The 17,184-nt window shown below is 27.4% G+C and overlaps 2 protein-coding genes across 2 annotated transcripts; both read right to left on the bottom strand.

Annotated features, from left to right (window-relative positions):
• On the bottom strand, positions 8,676-9,870 carry LOC109826499. The gene is made up of 3 exons (XM_020393529.1): positions 9,498-9,870; positions 9,203-9,380; positions 8,676-8,754 (listed from the first exon to the last, which is right to left on the bottom strand). The coding sequence occupies exons 1-3, from the start codon at positions 9,868-9,870 to the stop codon at positions 8,676-8,678; spliced, it is 630 nt and encodes a 209-aa protein (XP_020249118.1).
• On the bottom strand, positions 9,912-11,647 carry LOC109826498. Its single transcript, XM_020393528.1, has 2 exons — positions 10,996-11,647; positions 9,912-10,444 (listed from the first exon to the last, which is right to left on the bottom strand). Exons 1-2 carry the CDS (start codon positions 11,645-11,647, stop codon positions 9,912-9,914), a joined length of 1,185 nt encoding a protein of 394 aa, XP_020249117.1.

Below are 17,184 nucleotides of genomic sequence, written 5' to 3'. Positions count from 1 at the left end.
TTTAAATTTGTTTTGCTATTTTGTTTTTGACTTTTACTAATTTTTGAATACAATTTCACATGTTTACATTTCTGTTAAACATTCCAATTTCACAAACTTTTTTCAAGTTCTCATAACTTTCCACCCTTCTCCAATTTTTTTTGAAGTTTTCATAACTTTCCAATCTCAGATTATTTTCAGGTTTTTATATTTTATAGATTATAGAAAGGTCTTAACTTTGAAAAGTTTTCAACAGTGTAAATAAATAACATAACTTTCATGAAAATTTTAAATATTATTTTCACATGTTCACATTATTTTCAAACTTTCCAATTTCTCAATCTTTTAAGTTTTTATAACTTTCCAATTTTTGAAACTTGTTTCCAAGTTTTCATAACTTTAATTTTTTTAAAATTTGTTTTTATTTTCATTTTGACATAAGTTGATTGGTTTTTTTTTCCGCCTAGTGCTCCAAACTTTCCAATTTATTAAACCTTTTTCAAGTTTTTAAACTTCCCAATTTCTCAAACTTTTGGACATTTCACTTTAGTTTCCAAACTTTCCAAATTTTCATTAGTTTCCAATTTCTCAAACGTTTTTGACATTTCACTTTCAAATTTCAAACTTGTTATACATTTTTTTGAACTTTCCAATTTTCAAACATTCAAGTTTGCATATATTTCCCTTTCTCAATATTTTTTGAATTTCACTTTAATTTTCAAACTTTCCAATTTCTTAAAAAATATTCAAGATATTACAACTTTACAAGTTTTTTATAAATGTCCTTTTTTTTACTTTGACATTTTTCTACTTGTTTTTCATTTTTCTTAGTTCTCCAAAATTTCTAGTTTATTACACTTTTATCAATTCCCTTTAATATTCAATTTTTCTAATTTCTTAAACATTTTTTAGGTTTTCATAATTTTACAATTTTTCAAAATTTTTTGACATTTGACTTCTATTTTACAATATTCTAATTTCAAAAAGTATTAAGCTAATTAGTCATTTTACAATATTATAATGTTTAAAAGTTTTCAACGGATTAGTTTATGAAGTTATTTTCCAAAATTTTCTAATATCATATTCATATGTTTACTTTTTTTCCCAATCTTTCCTTTATTTCCAAACTTTTTTTAAGTTTTCAAATCTTTTAATTTTCCAAGCTCTTTTGACAATCTGCTTTAGTTTTCTTACTATCCAATATTTAAAACTTTTTTCAAGTTTTAGTAAACTTTCAAAATTCTCAAAACTTTTTTGGCATTTCACTTTTACTTTAAAATTTCCTATTTTGAAAAGTTTTCAATATTTTAAATAAAAAATTTACTTTCACAAAAGTTTCAAATACTATTTTCACATGTTCATATTTTTCCGAACTTTTTTCAGGTTTAAAAATCTTTCCAATTTTTCTAACACTTGACATTTCATTTAAACTTTTAAGCTTTCCAATTTCAAAAACTTTTATTATGTTTTTGTATTTTATAAATTAGCGCTAGTTATTTTACAACATTTTAATTTTGAAAAGTTTTCACGGATTAGTTATAAAGTTATTTTCTAAAATTTTCAAATTTCATTTTCATTTGTTTATTTTTTTTCTCGAACTTTCCTTTTTTCCAAACTTTTTTTAAAATTTCAGAGCTTTTCAAATTTTCGGACTTTTTTGACGATCCACTTTAATTTTCTTACTTTCCAAATTTTCAAACTTTTTTCAAGTTTATGTAACCTTCCAAATTTTCAAAACTATTTTGGCATTTCACGTTTACCTTAAAATTTCCTATTTCAAAAAGTTCTCAATATTTTAAATAAAAATTTACTTTTAGTATACTTTTAAATACCATTTTCGCATGTTCACGTTTTTTCAAACTTTTTTCAAGTTTTCAAAAACTTTCCAATATTATAACCTTTTATTAAGTTTTTGTAGTTTATAAATAGAGTTAATATTGGAAAGTTAATATATCTTTCGCATATTTTCAAATACATTGTAACATGTTTACATTTTTTAAGCTTTCCATTTTCTAAATTTTAAAGAAATTTCTCATAACTTGTCAATTTCTCGAAGTTTCTTGAGATTTCACTTTAAGTTTTATACTTTCCAATTTCTCAAACTTTTTTCAGCTTACAACTTTCTTAACTTAATATTTTTTTGAGATTTCACTTTAATTTTCATACTCACTAGTTTCTCAAAAAATTTTCAACTTATAAGTTTCTAACTTACTCTTTTTCGAATTTCACTTTAATTTTCAAACTCTCCAATTTCTTAAACATTTTCCAAGTTGTTTCAAATATGTTTCCTTACACGCCACATAAGTTGATAAGTGCACTTGTTTTGCATTTTGAGTAGTTCTCCAAACTTTTCAACTTTTTTTGACATTTTACTTTTTCCAATTTCATAATTTTTTTTACATTTCACTTACAATAAAATTTTTAAACTTCCTTGACTTTAATCAAGTTTTCAAACTCTCCAGTTTCTCAAACATTTTTACGTTTTACTTTAATTTTAAAACTTTCCAATATAAACTTTTTTGAAGTTTGAAAAGTTTTCGATGATTTATATAATGAAATAACTTTAATAAAATGTTCAGACTTTTTTGAAGTTTGAAAAGTTTTCGATGATTTATATAATGAAATAACTTTAATAAAATGTTCAGCTATCATTTCCACATGTTTTGCATTTCTCTACCATTTTCACATGTTTTGCATTTCTCCCAACTATCCAATTTCTTGAACTTACAAGTTTTCATATGTTTATATTTTTCCATATAATGAAATAACTTTAATAAAATGTTCAGCTACCATTTCCACATGTTTTGCATTTCTCTACCATTTTCACATGTTTTGCATTTCTCCCAACTATCCAATTTCTTGAACTTACAAGTTTTCATATGTTTATATTTTTCCAAATCTTTCATTTTTTGAACTTTTTCAATTTTTCAAAACTTTCTAATTTCTCAAACTCTTCTAACACTACTTACAGTTTTTTCAAACTTTTTTTTCAAGTTTTTTAATTATTTCAATTTCCCAAACTATTTTGACAGTTCTAAACATTCCAATTTCTCAAACTCTTTTGACATTTCATAACATTTTTCAAGTTTTTATATTTTATAAAAGAATCTTAATCTCGAAAAGTTTGCAATGGTTTAACTAATTAATATGACTTTCACTAATTTTGAAATATGGTTTTCACATGTTTACATTTTTTTTCTTCAATAAGTTACAAATTCTCAAACCATTTTCAAGTTTTAACTTTCGGCAAATTTTCAAATATTATTTTCATATGTTTACATTTTATTTTCAAACTTTACAAATTTTTAAACATTTTAATTTTTTTTCAAACTTTCTAATTTCTCGAAACTATTCTATTTCTAAATGTTTGGATATTTCACTTCGCTTCTTAAACTTCCCAATTTATTAAACTTTTTTCATGTTTGAAACTTTCCAATTGCTCCAACTTTCAGCCCTACTGCTTTCATTTTCTCAAACTTTTTTCAAGTTTTGCAAACTTTTTCCAATTGCTCCAACTTTCAGCCCTACTGCTTTCATTTTCTCAAACTTTTTTCAAGTTTTGCAAACTTTCCATTTTGTCAAACTTTCTTGAGATTTTTTCTCAAACTTTTTTCAAGTTTTGCAAACTTTCCATTTTGTCAAACTTTCTTGAGATTTTATTTTACTCTTACATTATCCATTTTCAAAAATATTTCAATGGTTTTCAAATATTTTATTTTCACGGATATATGTATTTTCAAGTATTTTTAAATTTTCTGACTTAAACTTTAGTCAAGTTTGAAAAGTTTTCTACGGTTTAAATATGAAATGACTTTTACAAAATTTTGAAATACCATTTTCACATGCTTACATTTTTTTGTTCGAACTTTCCATATGGTTGCATTTTTTCTCGTTTTCATATGTTTACAGTTTTCCAAACCTTTCATTTTTTTCGGACTTTTTTCATGTTTTCAAAACATTCTAATTTCTCATTTTGACATTTCATTTTAACTTTCAAACTTTAGTTTTTCAAACTTTTTTTCTAGTTTTCGTGCATTATAAGAAAAGTATTAATACTGATAAGTTTTCAAAGTTTTAAATAATTAATATAACTTTCACTAAATTTTCAAATACCATTTTCAATATTTACATTTATTTTCAAACTTTCTAATTTCTTTAATTTTCAAGCGGTATTAACCTTTTTCTTACTGTAACATTCATTTGCAAAATGACCTTTTTGTCTACACTTAAAACAAGTACGGTTACTTTTGTCCTTTTTTCTTATTACATATTTTTTTTCTTTGAATATGTTCTTTTAGGTTTCGGCGTATATATATATTTTTTCTTTTGCCTTTTTTAAATCTTTTGTATGCATATTGGCTTTTTCTTTTGGGAATAATATTTATTTAATGACTTTTTATATGATTTGTAACATATTTTCTTGTAGCTACCTTTTTCAAGTTTTTAAACTTCCACTTTTCTGAAACATTTGTATATTTCACTATTATTTTTAAACTTTCAATTTCTTTATTTTTTAAAAATGTTTTCTTAGCTTTCCAGTTTGGCAAGCTTCTTTGAAATTTCCCTTTTTAACTTTAAAATCTCCCCAGTTTGAAAATTTTTTAGTGGTTTTAGTAATAAAATAACTTCTTATTTTTTAAAACTTTTTTTAAAGTCTTCAAAGCTTTTCTATTTCTTAAATGCTGTTGACATTTCACTTCAATTTTCAAACTTTCCATTTTTATTGACTCAATCTCGAGACTTCTTCAACAGTTTTAATAATAAAATAACTTTCATCATAATTTCATCTTTTTTCCTTCAAACCTTCCATATTTTCAATCTTTTTCAAGTTGTCAAAACATTCCAATTTCACAAACTCCTCTGACATTCCGCTTTAATTTAAACTTTCTAATTTTATAAACCCTTCTCAATTTTTGATATATTTTATAAAAAAGTTTTAGTTTTGAAAAGGTTTTAATGGTTTTAATAATTGTATGATTTTCACAAATTTTCAAGTACCTGTTTCACATGTTTATTTTTTTTCAAAATTTGTAATTTCTCAAACTTTTTTCAAGTTTTTGTAAATTTTTAGTTTCTCAAATGTTTTGAGATTTCACTAAAAATTTCAAACTTTCAGTTTCTTAAACTTCTTCCAATTTGTTTAAATATTTTTTTTTTCACTTTGACATAAGTTGACCAGTTGATTTGTTTTGCATTTTGCTTACTCCAAACTTTTCAATTTTATGGACATTTCACTTTAATTTGCAGACTTTTATATTTATCTAAGTTTTTTAAGTTATCAAACTTCCAATAAGTTGTCAAAGTTCCAATTTCTCATTCTTTTTTTAAGTTTTCATAACTTTCTAATTTCTCTAATTGTTTAGAGATTTCAATTTTATTCTCAAACTTTCCAATATAATTATTTTTTTAAAGTTTTCAAACACTCCAATTTCTCAAACTTTTGGATGTTTGACTTAATTTTCAAGCTTTCCAATTATTAAACTTTTTTCACGCTTTCAAAATGTCTTAATTTCTAACTTTCGTATTTCACTTCCATTTTCAAACTTCCTAATTTCCTAATTTTTTGACATTTAACTTTAATTTTAAAATTTCTCAATTTGGAAAAGTTTAACTGTTTAAATAAAAAATAACTTTCGCAAATAGTTGAAACATTAGTTTCATATGTCTACATTTTTCAAATCTTTTTGTATTTATACTTTTTCAAGTTCTCAGACTTACCAATTTCTCAAACTCTTTTGCTATTTCACTTTGATTTTCAAACTTTCCAATTTCTCAAAATTTTTCAAATTTTTCATATTTTTTTAAAAAGTCTTAATTTCGTAAAATTATCTATGGTTTAAATGATAAAAAAACTTCCACCAAATTTTCTTGTATCATTTTCATATGTCAACGTTTTCTCAAACTTTCCATTTTTCCACCGACATTTTATTATCATTCTCAAATTTTCTATTTTCATAAATCTTTTTAATGATTTAAATAAGTAATATGAATTTCAAAAAATTTTAAAATACTATTTTTACTTGATTACTTTTTTTTTTATTTTCAAAATTTCTGATTTTTCAGACTTTTTTCAAGTTGTCATATCGTTCCTATTTTTCAACTTTTTTTATTTTCAAAATTTCTGATTTTTCAGACTTTTTTCAAGTTGTCATATCGTTCCTATTTTTCAAGCTTTTTAAAGTTATAATTATAATTTTCCAATTTCTGAAACTTTTTTGAGATTTCTATTATTAGCAAACTTTCTAATTTCTTAAACTTGTTACAAGTTTTTTGAACCATCTTTTTTTTCACTTTTACAAAAGTTGACAAGTTGACTTGATTTTGCATTTCGCTTAGCTCTCCGAACTTTCCTATTTTTTGTGGACATTTCACTTTACTTCTCACGCGTTTCATGCTTTTTTAATTTTTATGTTGAATTTTCAAACTTTTCCCAATTTCTTAAAATTTTGAGATTTCACTTTCATTTTAAAATTATCCCAGTTCAAAAAAATTCAATGGTTAAATAACAAAATAGTGCTAACCAAATTTTCAAGTATGATTCGCATGTTTACGTTTTTCAAACTTTCCATTTTTTCAATCATTTTTCAATATTTCAAAAATTTACAATTTCTCATACTCTTTTCACATTTCACTTTATTTTCAAACTTTTCGATTTCATTAACCCTTTTTGACGTTTTTATATTTTAATAAAAATGTGTTAAAGTAATTAATATCTTTCACAAATTTTCCAATACCATTTTCACATGTTTAAATCTTTTTCGAAATTTCCATTTTCTTAAACTGTTTTCAAGGTCTCATAGCTGTCCTATTTCTCAAACTTTTTAAAAGTTTTTATAACTTTTCTATTTCTCAAACTATTGTCGAATTATCGTAACCAACAAGTTATAACTTTCCAATTTCTCAAACTTTTGAGATTTTTCTTAATTTTCGAACTTTCCAATCTCTCAAATTTTTTTGATTTTTCCGAATATCTTGTTTTCACTTTGACATAATTTGACAAGTTGACTTGTTCTGCATTTCGCTTAGTTCTCCAAACTTTGCTATTTTTTTTGAAATGTCACTTTACTATTTTCAACTTCTCAAAATTTGTTTGAGTTTAAACTTTCCAATTTCTCAAACTCTTTTTAAACCCTTTTCAAGTTTTTCTTCTCAAAATTTGTTTGAGTTTAAACTTTCCAATTTCTCAAACTCTTTTTAAACCCTTTTCAAGTTTTTATATTCTATTAAAAAAATCTTAATTGCTTTCCAATTTCTCAAACTCTTTTTAAACCCTTTTCAAGTTTTTATATTCTATTAAAAAAATCTTAATTGTGGAAAGTTTCAAAGTTTTAATTAATACGACCTTCACAAAATTTCAAATACCTTTTTCGCATATTTACATTTTTATCAAATTTTTTCGACTTCCCAAAAATTCAAGTCTTTCTTAGCACCCATTTCTCAAACTTTTTTAAGTTATCACTTTTCAATTTCTCAACTTTTTTTGGCATTTCCCTTTAATAATTTTCCAATTTGCCAAACTTTTGACAAGTTTTTTCAAATATCTTTTCCCCTCACTTCACTTTGACATAAGTGTACCTGTCTTGAATTTCGCCTAGTTCTTCAACCATGCCTAATTCTGAAATTTTTATTGTGGTTGTTTATACTTTAATTTTCAGACTTTATACTTTAAACTTTTTTCAAGTTTTGAAACTTCCGAATTTCTCTAACTTTGGACATTTCACTTTCAGTTTCAAACTTTACAGTCTCTTTAAAAATTTCAACATTTCATATTCTCAAAATTTTTTTTGACATTTCACTTTGATTTTAACTCTTTTCAGTTTTTATGGTTTAAATATTTTATATTTTATATGACTTTCACAAATATGTAATTACCATTTTCACATGTTTACATTTTTTCCTTCAAAATTTCTAGTTTCTTAATCTTTTTTCAATTTTTCATAACTTTCCTCTTTCTCAAATTTTTTTGATATTTCACTTTAATTTTAGAACTTCCCAATTTCTTAAACTATTTACAAGTCTTTTCAAATATCTTTTTTTTCCCACTGACATTACTTATAAGTTGACTTGTTTCCATTTCGCTTGGTTCTCTTAACTTATCTTTTTTGGGGACATTTCACTTTAAATTTCTTTCAATTTCTCAAGCTTCACTTTAGTTTTCAAACTTTTAAATTCCTCAATCTTTTTTTAGAAGTTTTCGAACTTTCCAATTTCTCAGACTCTTTTGACATTTTCCTTTAATTTTAAACTTCCCAATTTCTCAAACTATTTATTCAAGTTTTCTTAACTTTTCAAGGTTTTTTCAAATCTCTCTTCTTTTTTTTTTTTTTTTTTTGTCAATGAAGAATTTTATTCATTTACCAAATGGAAAATATTTGTACATCAAATATTTCAGTATATGAACGGAAAAAAAACAATCAAGAAATCAACAGAAAAGGTAAACTAAAGCCAGCTAAGTATATACAATGGTTTTATAGTGATATAAGCCATTCTTTTTTTTTCCGCTAGATATGAACCATTTAATATGATGGTCATGATATCAATTTTGATTTCCTTGATAATCTGCTCAACACTTTTGGATTTCATTTTGAAGAGTCTGGTGTTGCGTTCCCTCCACAACCTGTAGATAGTAGAAGAAAAAGCCATTCTTTTCACTTTTTGCTTAAAACCTCTTCCTCTTAGCCTGTAGTTAAACCAATCTAGCAAGCGATTCCAGTCACAAGCTTCCAATCGAATTGAAGCCAATCCATGATTCCATTCCAAACTGCATTTGTGAAGCTGCATTCAAAAAAGAGATGATTTTGGGATTCTAGAACAGATTCATTACATAAGTAACAGAGGCTGGTGTTGATGACTCCTCTTTTGAGCAATCGATCTCTTGTAAGAAGCTTGTTTTGCACTGCTAGCCATAGGATGAAACAGTGCTTTGGGTAGCTCAAATTTTCCCATACTGTAGTGAACCATGGAACCTTAGTAGATGCTGGGGAAATTTTTGAATAAAGCTCAGATAAGCACACTTTTGAGTTTCTATGACAAGAGCTGATAATTTGCTTCAACGCATCTACACTTTCACAACTTGCAATAGCCATATCCCTCACTTTAAGCAGTTGTTTCCATAACCAAGAATCCTCTTTTTTTCACTGTAACTTGCCAGATTGATGTATCTTTTAAATAGTTGTCGTGGATCCATTTTATCCATAGTAACTCTTTGTGTGTATGTACATACCATATGGTTCTTAGAGCAGAGGCAATGTTCCAGATTTTTGCTGAAAATATCCCCAGACCTCCATATTTCTTCTCTTTACAAACTTTATCCCAAGCAACCAGTGGGGATTTAAAAGCTTGATCTGTTTTACCCCATAGGAAATCTCTACATAAATCATCAATCTTCTGCAGGACCCTAGCTGGTAGAATATAATTAGAAGTCCAAAAAATTTGAACACCCAATATTACAGTCTTTATGACATGAAGTCTACCAGCATATGGCAAGTGTTTGTGTTTCAGCTAGGTTTGAAATTGACTAGAGATTTTCTGAAAAAGAGGAGTGCAATCAACGTATGATAATCTCTTGCAAATTAGAGGAACACCAAGATATCTTATAGGGAAGACTCCTTCAGGAAAACCCAGGCATCCAAGAATTGAGCTTTTAACAGAGTCCTTAACTCCTCCATAGAATATTGAACATTTAGAGAGATTTGCTTCAAGGTTAGAAGTGACTCCAAAATCCTTGACACATTGATATAACTTTTGAATTGAGTAAACATCCCCTTTACAGAATAAGAGGAGATCATCAGCAAAAGTGACATGTGTGATCTTGAGCTTACCACACTTAGGATGGAACTTGAACTTCTTATCATGCTTCAACATGTTCATGTTCCAAGAGAGGTAATCCATGCCTATAATAAACAGATAAGGGGATAGAGGATCTCCCTGCCTCAACCCTCTTTCATCTTTGAAGTATCCATGCATAGAACCATTATGTCAATGTTTAGCATAGCTCTTGGGGATAAATGTTTTCTTCCATAATTCTTCACAAGCTCATGTGCTAACAGGATATTATTAGAAATTTGTCTACCCTTAACAAAAGCACTTTGAGCTTCACTGATGATTGAGCCAATAACAGATTGTAGTCTATTTGCAAGGATTTTAGAAATAAATTTGTATAGACAGTTGCAACATGAAATTGGTCGAAAGTCAGCAGGAGTTTGAGGACAATGTACCTTCGGAATGAGAGTAATAGATGTTGAGTTTACAGCACCCAGAAGTTTCCCAGTTTTGAAGAACTCTTCAATAGCTAATGTAACATCATCCCCCACGATAGACCATGCAGATTTGTAGAAAGAAGAGCTGTAGCCATCTGGTCCTGGAGCCTTATTCTCAGGGATAGAAAACACAGCCAATCTGATTTCCTCTTTTGTAACTGGGCTAGATAGATTTCTGGCTTGAATATCAGTAAGGATGGTCCACTCTGAATTATGTTAATATCAGGCTTGGTGGTTGAAATAGCAGTTCCCATTAGATTCTTGTAATAAGAGATGAGCTCCTTTGCAATATCATCACCATCTGTGATTTTTTCCCCATGCTATTATAGAGGACCATAACTCTGTTGTGATGTCTGTTTGCTTTTATAACAGAATGAAAAAAACTTAGTGCTTCTATCACCCTAAAGACACCATGCAACTCTTGCTTTTTGTTGATAGAAGGATAATTCACATTCCAAGAGCTTGTTATAAGAATTGATGCATTCTTTTTCCTGTTTTATAAGTAAGGAATTAAGAGGCTCAAGCTGAAGCAGATTTTGGACATTCTCCTGCTCAGATTTGGCTCTGAGGACTTTCTCACTAATATTGTAAAAGCTCCTTTTGTTTAGATCTTTTAGTTCATTCCTTAAAAGCTTCAGCTTTGTATGCACTTTGAACATTGTATATCCTTCAATGGGGGTTTGCCATATTGCTGCAACTGTAGGGAGGAAATTTTCATGATTGGCCCACATTTGAAAGAACCTGAAAGGTTTTTTACCTTTGACATTATCCTCATATATAGACACCAGAGCAGGTGAATGATTAGAGAAACAAGGAGACAAGAATTCAACATGGCTCGAATTGTATTCTAGAAACCAGGAATCATTTACTAAGGCCCTATCAAGCCTACTCCATACCCTTGTTGTAGAGTCTTGTTTGTTGTTCCATGTAAAAAAACATCCAATGGTTTTGAGATGTAACAGATTACAATCTTCAATAAACTGTTTAAAATCCTTTGTATCTGCTTCAGAAAGCATAGAGCCCCCTAGCTTCTCCTCATTGCTTATCAAGGCATTGAAATCTCCACATATAAGCCAAGGCAGATTGCCTATGCTTTGATGAATCTGAGATAATTCTGACCATAAATTTTTCCTGGCTACCAGATGGTTGGAACCATAGATTGAAGAAATGATACAACTTAATCTTCCATCAGTGGTCTTAACAGCACAAGTTATTTGCTGAGCTGAGAAACTATTTATTTGAATGTCCATAATATGTGGATCCCATAGAATAACAATCCTGGCTATATCATTGTTATTCCCATTTGAAAACCAGTTCCAGTCTCTAGCTATCTTCTTAGCAATTGATTGGATATTTCCATCTTTAATCTTGGTTTCAAGAAGGGCTAAGAAAGATAAATGGTATTGCATTCTGTGTACTATCTCTCTTCTTTTTCACTTTGACATAAGTTGACTTGTTTTGTATATCACTTAGTTCTCCAAATTTAATGTTTTTCAAGTTTTCAAACCTTGCAAATTTTCAAACTTTTGATTATTTTACTTTAATTTCCAAGCATTCCTATTTATTAAAAAAATTCGAACTTTAAAACTTTTAAATTTCTCAAAATTTTGGATGTTTCACTACAATATCTCCTACTGTTTTCAATTTTTCATAACTTCCATGTCTCAAAACATTTTTCAAGTTTTCAAACTTTATAATTTCCTTCTTTTATGTCATTTTACTTTAATTTGCAAACTTTCTTATTTCTCAAATTCTTTTCGAAGTTTTCAATCGATTTTTGTAAGTAAAGTAACTTTTAGAAATTTTCAAATATTTTTTTCACATGTTTCCATATTTTTCAAACTTTAACAATTTCTCAAAAAAATTTAAAGTTTTTATAACATTTCAATTTCTCAAACATTTCAGTATTTCGCTTTAATTTTCAAACCTTGTGAAACTTAAAGTTTTTTGACTTTTCATGTTTTCAAGCTTTCAAGCTTTCAAGTTTTCAATCTTTTTTTTCTTTACTTAAACATAATGTTACTCGTTCATTTTGCTTAGTTTTTATATTTTATAGAAAATTGTCAATCTTAAATATTTTTCTATGTTTTAAACTTTCATTTTCCCCCCTAACCTTTCCAATCCTCAAAACTCTTTGGAAATTTAACATTAATCTTCAAACTTTTTTAGTTAAAACAAACTTTTTGCAAGTTTTCACAACTTTAAAAGCTTTTTATAGTTTTTAAGCTTTCAACTTTTAAAATATTTGATTTTCTACTTTAACATATTCTCTAAAAAGAGTTTTCAATGTTTCATATTTAATGAAAAAGCCTTGATCTTGAAAAGTTTTCAACATTTAAATAATTAATATAACTTTCAAAAAATAAAAAAAGTCAAACTCTCCAATTCTTCTAATGTTTTCAAGTTTTCATCACTTTACTAGTTTTTCAAATATCTTTTTTAACTTCTCATAAGTTGACTTGTTTTTTTATTTTGTTTAGTTCTGATATTTTTTTCAAGTTTTAAATATCCAAATTTTCAAAAATTTTGATATCTCATTTTAATATTCAAACTTTTCAAATTCTCAAACTTTTTTCAAGTTTTCTTAACTTTACATATTTTTCAGACTTTTCAGGTTTTCAAACTTTCATGTTTTCTAATATCTTTTTTCCCCTCTTACTTGGGGTTGTTTTACATTTTCCTTGTTTATATTTTATAAAAAGAGTTTTAATCTTCAAATATTTAAAAGCTTGAACTTCAAAGTTTTACAATAGCTTGCACAAATTTTCAAATGTCATTTCACATGTTTTCATTTTTTACTTTTGGATTCTATAAATATTTACCTTGGAAGACATTTCTATATATTTTCATTTAAGTTTATATCTCACTGCTACTTTTAAGTATATCATTGTTGCTTTTACCAGTTTCAAATGTTTTTAGCCTTGTATCCTGTAACTACTATAGTAACCTTTTAAGCATCTCATTTCTTACTTTTACAAGTTGAACATGTTTTAATCTTTTTACCTTAGATTTTCTATAAATATTTGTTTTGGAAGACTTTGTACTATATTTTTGTACTTTTCAAACACTGTTTCACATGCTTTCAATTTTTTAGCTTGGGATTCTGTAAGTATTTGTTCTGGAATATATTCTACTATATTTTTTGTACTTCTCAAACATTTGATATAAGTAATTATTACTTTAACTTTATCATATTTTGACTTTGTTTGCTATTTTGTCTAGTACTCATATTTATCGTCTTTAAATTTATTAAAAAGTTTGCTTGGTGCTATTTCACTCCAATTTTGAAGTTGTTTTTCAAAATTATCGAATACCATTCCAAGTCTTATCATATGTTTGATATGTTTGTTTTTCAAGCTCTTGTTCTAAAGCCGGGAAACTCTTTATCATATTTTTTTGGTTTGTTTTCTATTCTTGCTCTGAAGTACTGGTCACTTTTTGGGCATTTGTTTTTTGTATAAATATTTCATTCTAATAGCTAAAACTCTAGGAATCTTGACATTCAAAATACATTTATTGATTTATAGTATCCTAATTTTTTTACTATATTGAAGTCTCACAATTAGTGCTCACATCTCGCTCCATCGATCGTGTATATCATCTTTCTTGTTAAAATTTCCGCCTTAAAGCGCCCTTCAGTGTGATACGAGGCTAATTTAAATTGTATCTTCTCATCGGTGTGATGGAATTCCATGTTCATATATCTTTCATGAGAACTTATTTTAGAAATTTGGTCTTCAACGCACTTGTGAAGAATTTATCAAATCAACTTTCTGACATGCACAAGAAATTGTACTTCAGTCCTTGATCAAGGGGGTTATCTATCTATATTGACTTCTTTATATGTAAACGAGCACACTTCCCTACCCTGTATTTCCTTATACACTTTAAGTCGATCATATTTATGTAAGTTTAAACCACTCTTATTTCAATACACACACCCCCCCTCCCCCCCCACCCCACTTATTCATTAAATTTTTTCAAGTTATTCATTAAAAAATTTCAAGACATTTTGGATTTTCAATCACATTTGAAATATATGAACTTTACAAATAGGCCCCTTAATGAAAGTTTTCTATAATCCTTGTTCAGGTTCAAACTTTATAATTTTTGAAATATTATTTATCATTCAATCAATTTGTTAATTTTTTTGCTATTTTATTTTATTTTTTGTATTTTCAACTCCAAATTAAAGTTCTCACTTTATCATATTTTTACTTGTTTTCTACTTCATTCAATTATTGTAATCTAAAAGTCTATAATAATCTTTATTTTTTAATTTTTTACAAAAATACTTTTTCTAGGAACGTTTATGCCCCTTATACCATAATTTTGAGATAGTATAGTAATTCGACCTTTTCATTGTGTCATGTTTTTGGCTTGCGTTGCAACTTTATCTTTTTTTTTTACACTTGACTCTAAAAAATAAATTTATGATCGGCATTTGCTACATTTTCTTGTTTCAGACTTTTGCAAGTTTCAAATACTATTTTCACTTTGTAATATTTTTGAAATTTTTTACTTTTTAGTTTGCCGTGTTTCAATTGTCCGCAGAAGTTTTAACTTCAAATAGTTTTAGAAAAATTGGAAGTTCTAAAAATGTTCATTAAATGGCGTCTCTATTTTGTATAGTCAACTTCTATTTGTTTTTATTCTTAATTCTTGTGTTTCAATGTTTAGAAAACAAATTATTTTTGTTGAAGTTTTTGAAAATATTTTTTAATGAATGCTTATTACAGTTTTACTAGAATATTGAAATAGTTTCAACTATTGATAAATACTCTAATTTTTAACATTATTATTTTAATTTGTTTTACTATTTCATTTAGTTTCACACTGTAGCTCCTTAAAAAATCATAATTTTGAAGCATTTTCAAAAGGAACTTTTAACTTTTAATATGAATTCAGAAGTTTTAAAATTTGAATTAGTTTCCTTAATGATACTTCACTTTCTATTATTCAACTACTTTTCAAACTTCTCCTGTTTTCATATGGCACTTTTCACTTCTTGTGTTTTTTCTACTTATTTTTCTATTATTTAAGTGTATTTTAAAACACCATACAAGATTTGATTTTGAAAAACATTCAATAGTTTATGGTTTCATAAAATGTTAACTTAATGACATTACTTTAAACTTATCATGTTTTTTTCTACTTATTTTTCTATTTTACTTAGTGTTTTTGTAAATGCAATAGTAGTCTTGATTCTGAAAAGCAATCAAAAGTTTATGGTTTCAAAAAATGTTGGGTTAATGACATTTTTCTAAACTTTTCAAAATTTTATGGTTTTTTTAATTTTCAAATATTATTTTTCACTTTATTATGATTTTCATTTTACTGTAGTAGTTAAAAGTCTTCAAATAATTTTTTTTTCAATATCTCATGTAAGTTACCGTTGATCTCTCAATCTCCAATTTGTTTTCGGACTCACACAATCAATTTTAATACTATATAATTTTAAACTTCTTTTTCAAAAGTTTCAAGTTTTCTAACGGTAATTTTCACTTTATCCATTTTGCACATTTCTCAATGAGTTCACCATCTTCCTATACAAGGTTGCATGATTTGCACTGACTCTGTAAATGATCTTGCAACATTTTTTTCCATGAATTATCCTTGATCATGTTGCCCAAAATAGCCATTTATGTTACAAATTGAGCAATGAATCTTTGTTCAAGAACCTTAATAGGAACTGCTCGGCTCTTTGTGTGCTCTCAATCTCGTCATCAAGGTAGAATCACTCTGCCTCACATGCTCTTCAATTTTAGTTTCCTCCAATTTTGACACTAACATTAGCCTCAGGAATTTCATCACGTCCCAACCAATTTAATACTCATGCAATTTTCATCAGTTTGGACTTTTGCAAGATGTCCTTTTCCATAATCTCGTCAGACTATGATTTTCATCCTTGCATTACATCACAACTGTTTTTTCACTTTGCCCTCCATTATGTAATTCCTGTTCTGCCTTTGCCTGAAAAAATTGTTACTCACCTTGTCTGTAACACCAAATTCAGATAGATCCAATGTTTAAGTTCTTTTGTACTCCATGTTCTCAGATTCTTTTGTACTCCATGTTCTCAGAATTTGCGTTGGTATAGATGCAAGTTCATTATACTTGTCCCATAATGAATTGTCACATTTTGGGTACCTGCTTCTATACTACGACTTTTATATTAGCATCAGACATTTACATGTGTATATACTACCTATCTAAAGAATTTTTTATGAAAGAAAATGGAATTGTTAGTGACTTGACACCTTCCGGAACCCCATAACATAGTGGTGTGTCTGAAAGGCAGAACTGAATTTTATTGATATAGTTAGATCGATGCTTAGTCATTCACATGTTCCTACTTTCTGATGGGGATTTGCATCGGAGATTGTATATTATTTGTTGAATAGAATTCCTACCAAATTTGTTTCCTCTACTCCATATGAGATATCAAAAAGAAGGAAACCAAGTGTTGAACACTTGAAGGTTTAAGGTTGTCTTGTCCAGGTTAGAAAATAAATAATTGTAGGTCAAATTGTTGGTAATGATTTATAACTCTTGAAGAAGAGTTGTCTTCTACAGTGGGAAAGTTATTTATTACATTGGGAGAAATTCTAAATGTTATTGGAGATTCTATTGATTTAGTGGGAGCTTCAAGTGACAAAGCTCACTGCATCTATTGTTGAGGCACTTGTTACCGTACGGAGGTCAAGTAGGAGTAACTCCAAATATTGTTGGACAAAGATCAACAACACTTGAAGACCAAATTGCTTGGTTAAGGATCTATAAACTCTTGAAGAAAAGTTGGCTTTTTCAGTGAGAAAGTTATTTACTCAAGTGGGAGAAACTCCAAATATCGTTGGAGATTCTATGGATTTAGTGGGGGCTTCAAGTGACAAAGCAAATGAAGATTTACTCACTAAATTTGTTATTGATGCACCTGTTACACTAG

Source organism: Asparagus officinalis, chromosome 10, assembly GCF_001876935.1.
Source record: "Asparagus officinalis chromosome 10, Aspof.V1, whole genome shotgun sequence".
Taxonomy (NCBI): domain Eukaryota; kingdom Viridiplantae; phylum Streptophyta; class Magnoliopsida; order Asparagales; family Asparagaceae; genus Asparagus; species Asparagus officinalis.
The sequence above is the reverse complement of the archived record's forward strand: the minus strand, read 5'-3'. Positions and strand labels throughout refer to the sequence as shown.

Excerpts from the sequence above, each read along its gene's own strand:
- LOC109826499 (XM_020393529.1), bottom strand. The coding sequence starts at position 9,870 with ATGGATTACCTCTCTTGGAACATGAACATGTTGAAGCATGATAAGAAG. Across the intron at positions 9,381-9,497 it reads TCTTTTTCAGAAAATCTCTA|CTAGGGTCCTGCAGAAGATT; the intron begins GTCAATTTCAAA and ends ATATTCTACCAG. Across the intron at positions 8,755-9,202 it reads TCTGCTCTAAGAACCATATG|CTTCACAAATGCAGTTTGGA; the intron begins GTATGTACATAC and ends TTTTGAATGCAG.
- LOC109826498 (XM_020393528.1), bottom strand. The coding sequence starts at position 11,647 with ATGCAATACCATTTATCTTTCTTAGCCCTTCTTGAAACCAAGATTAAA. Across the intron at positions 10,445-10,995 it reads ATATGAGGATAATGTCAAAG|AGTGGACCATCCTTACTGAT; the intron begins GTAAAAAACCTT and ends AACATAATTCAG.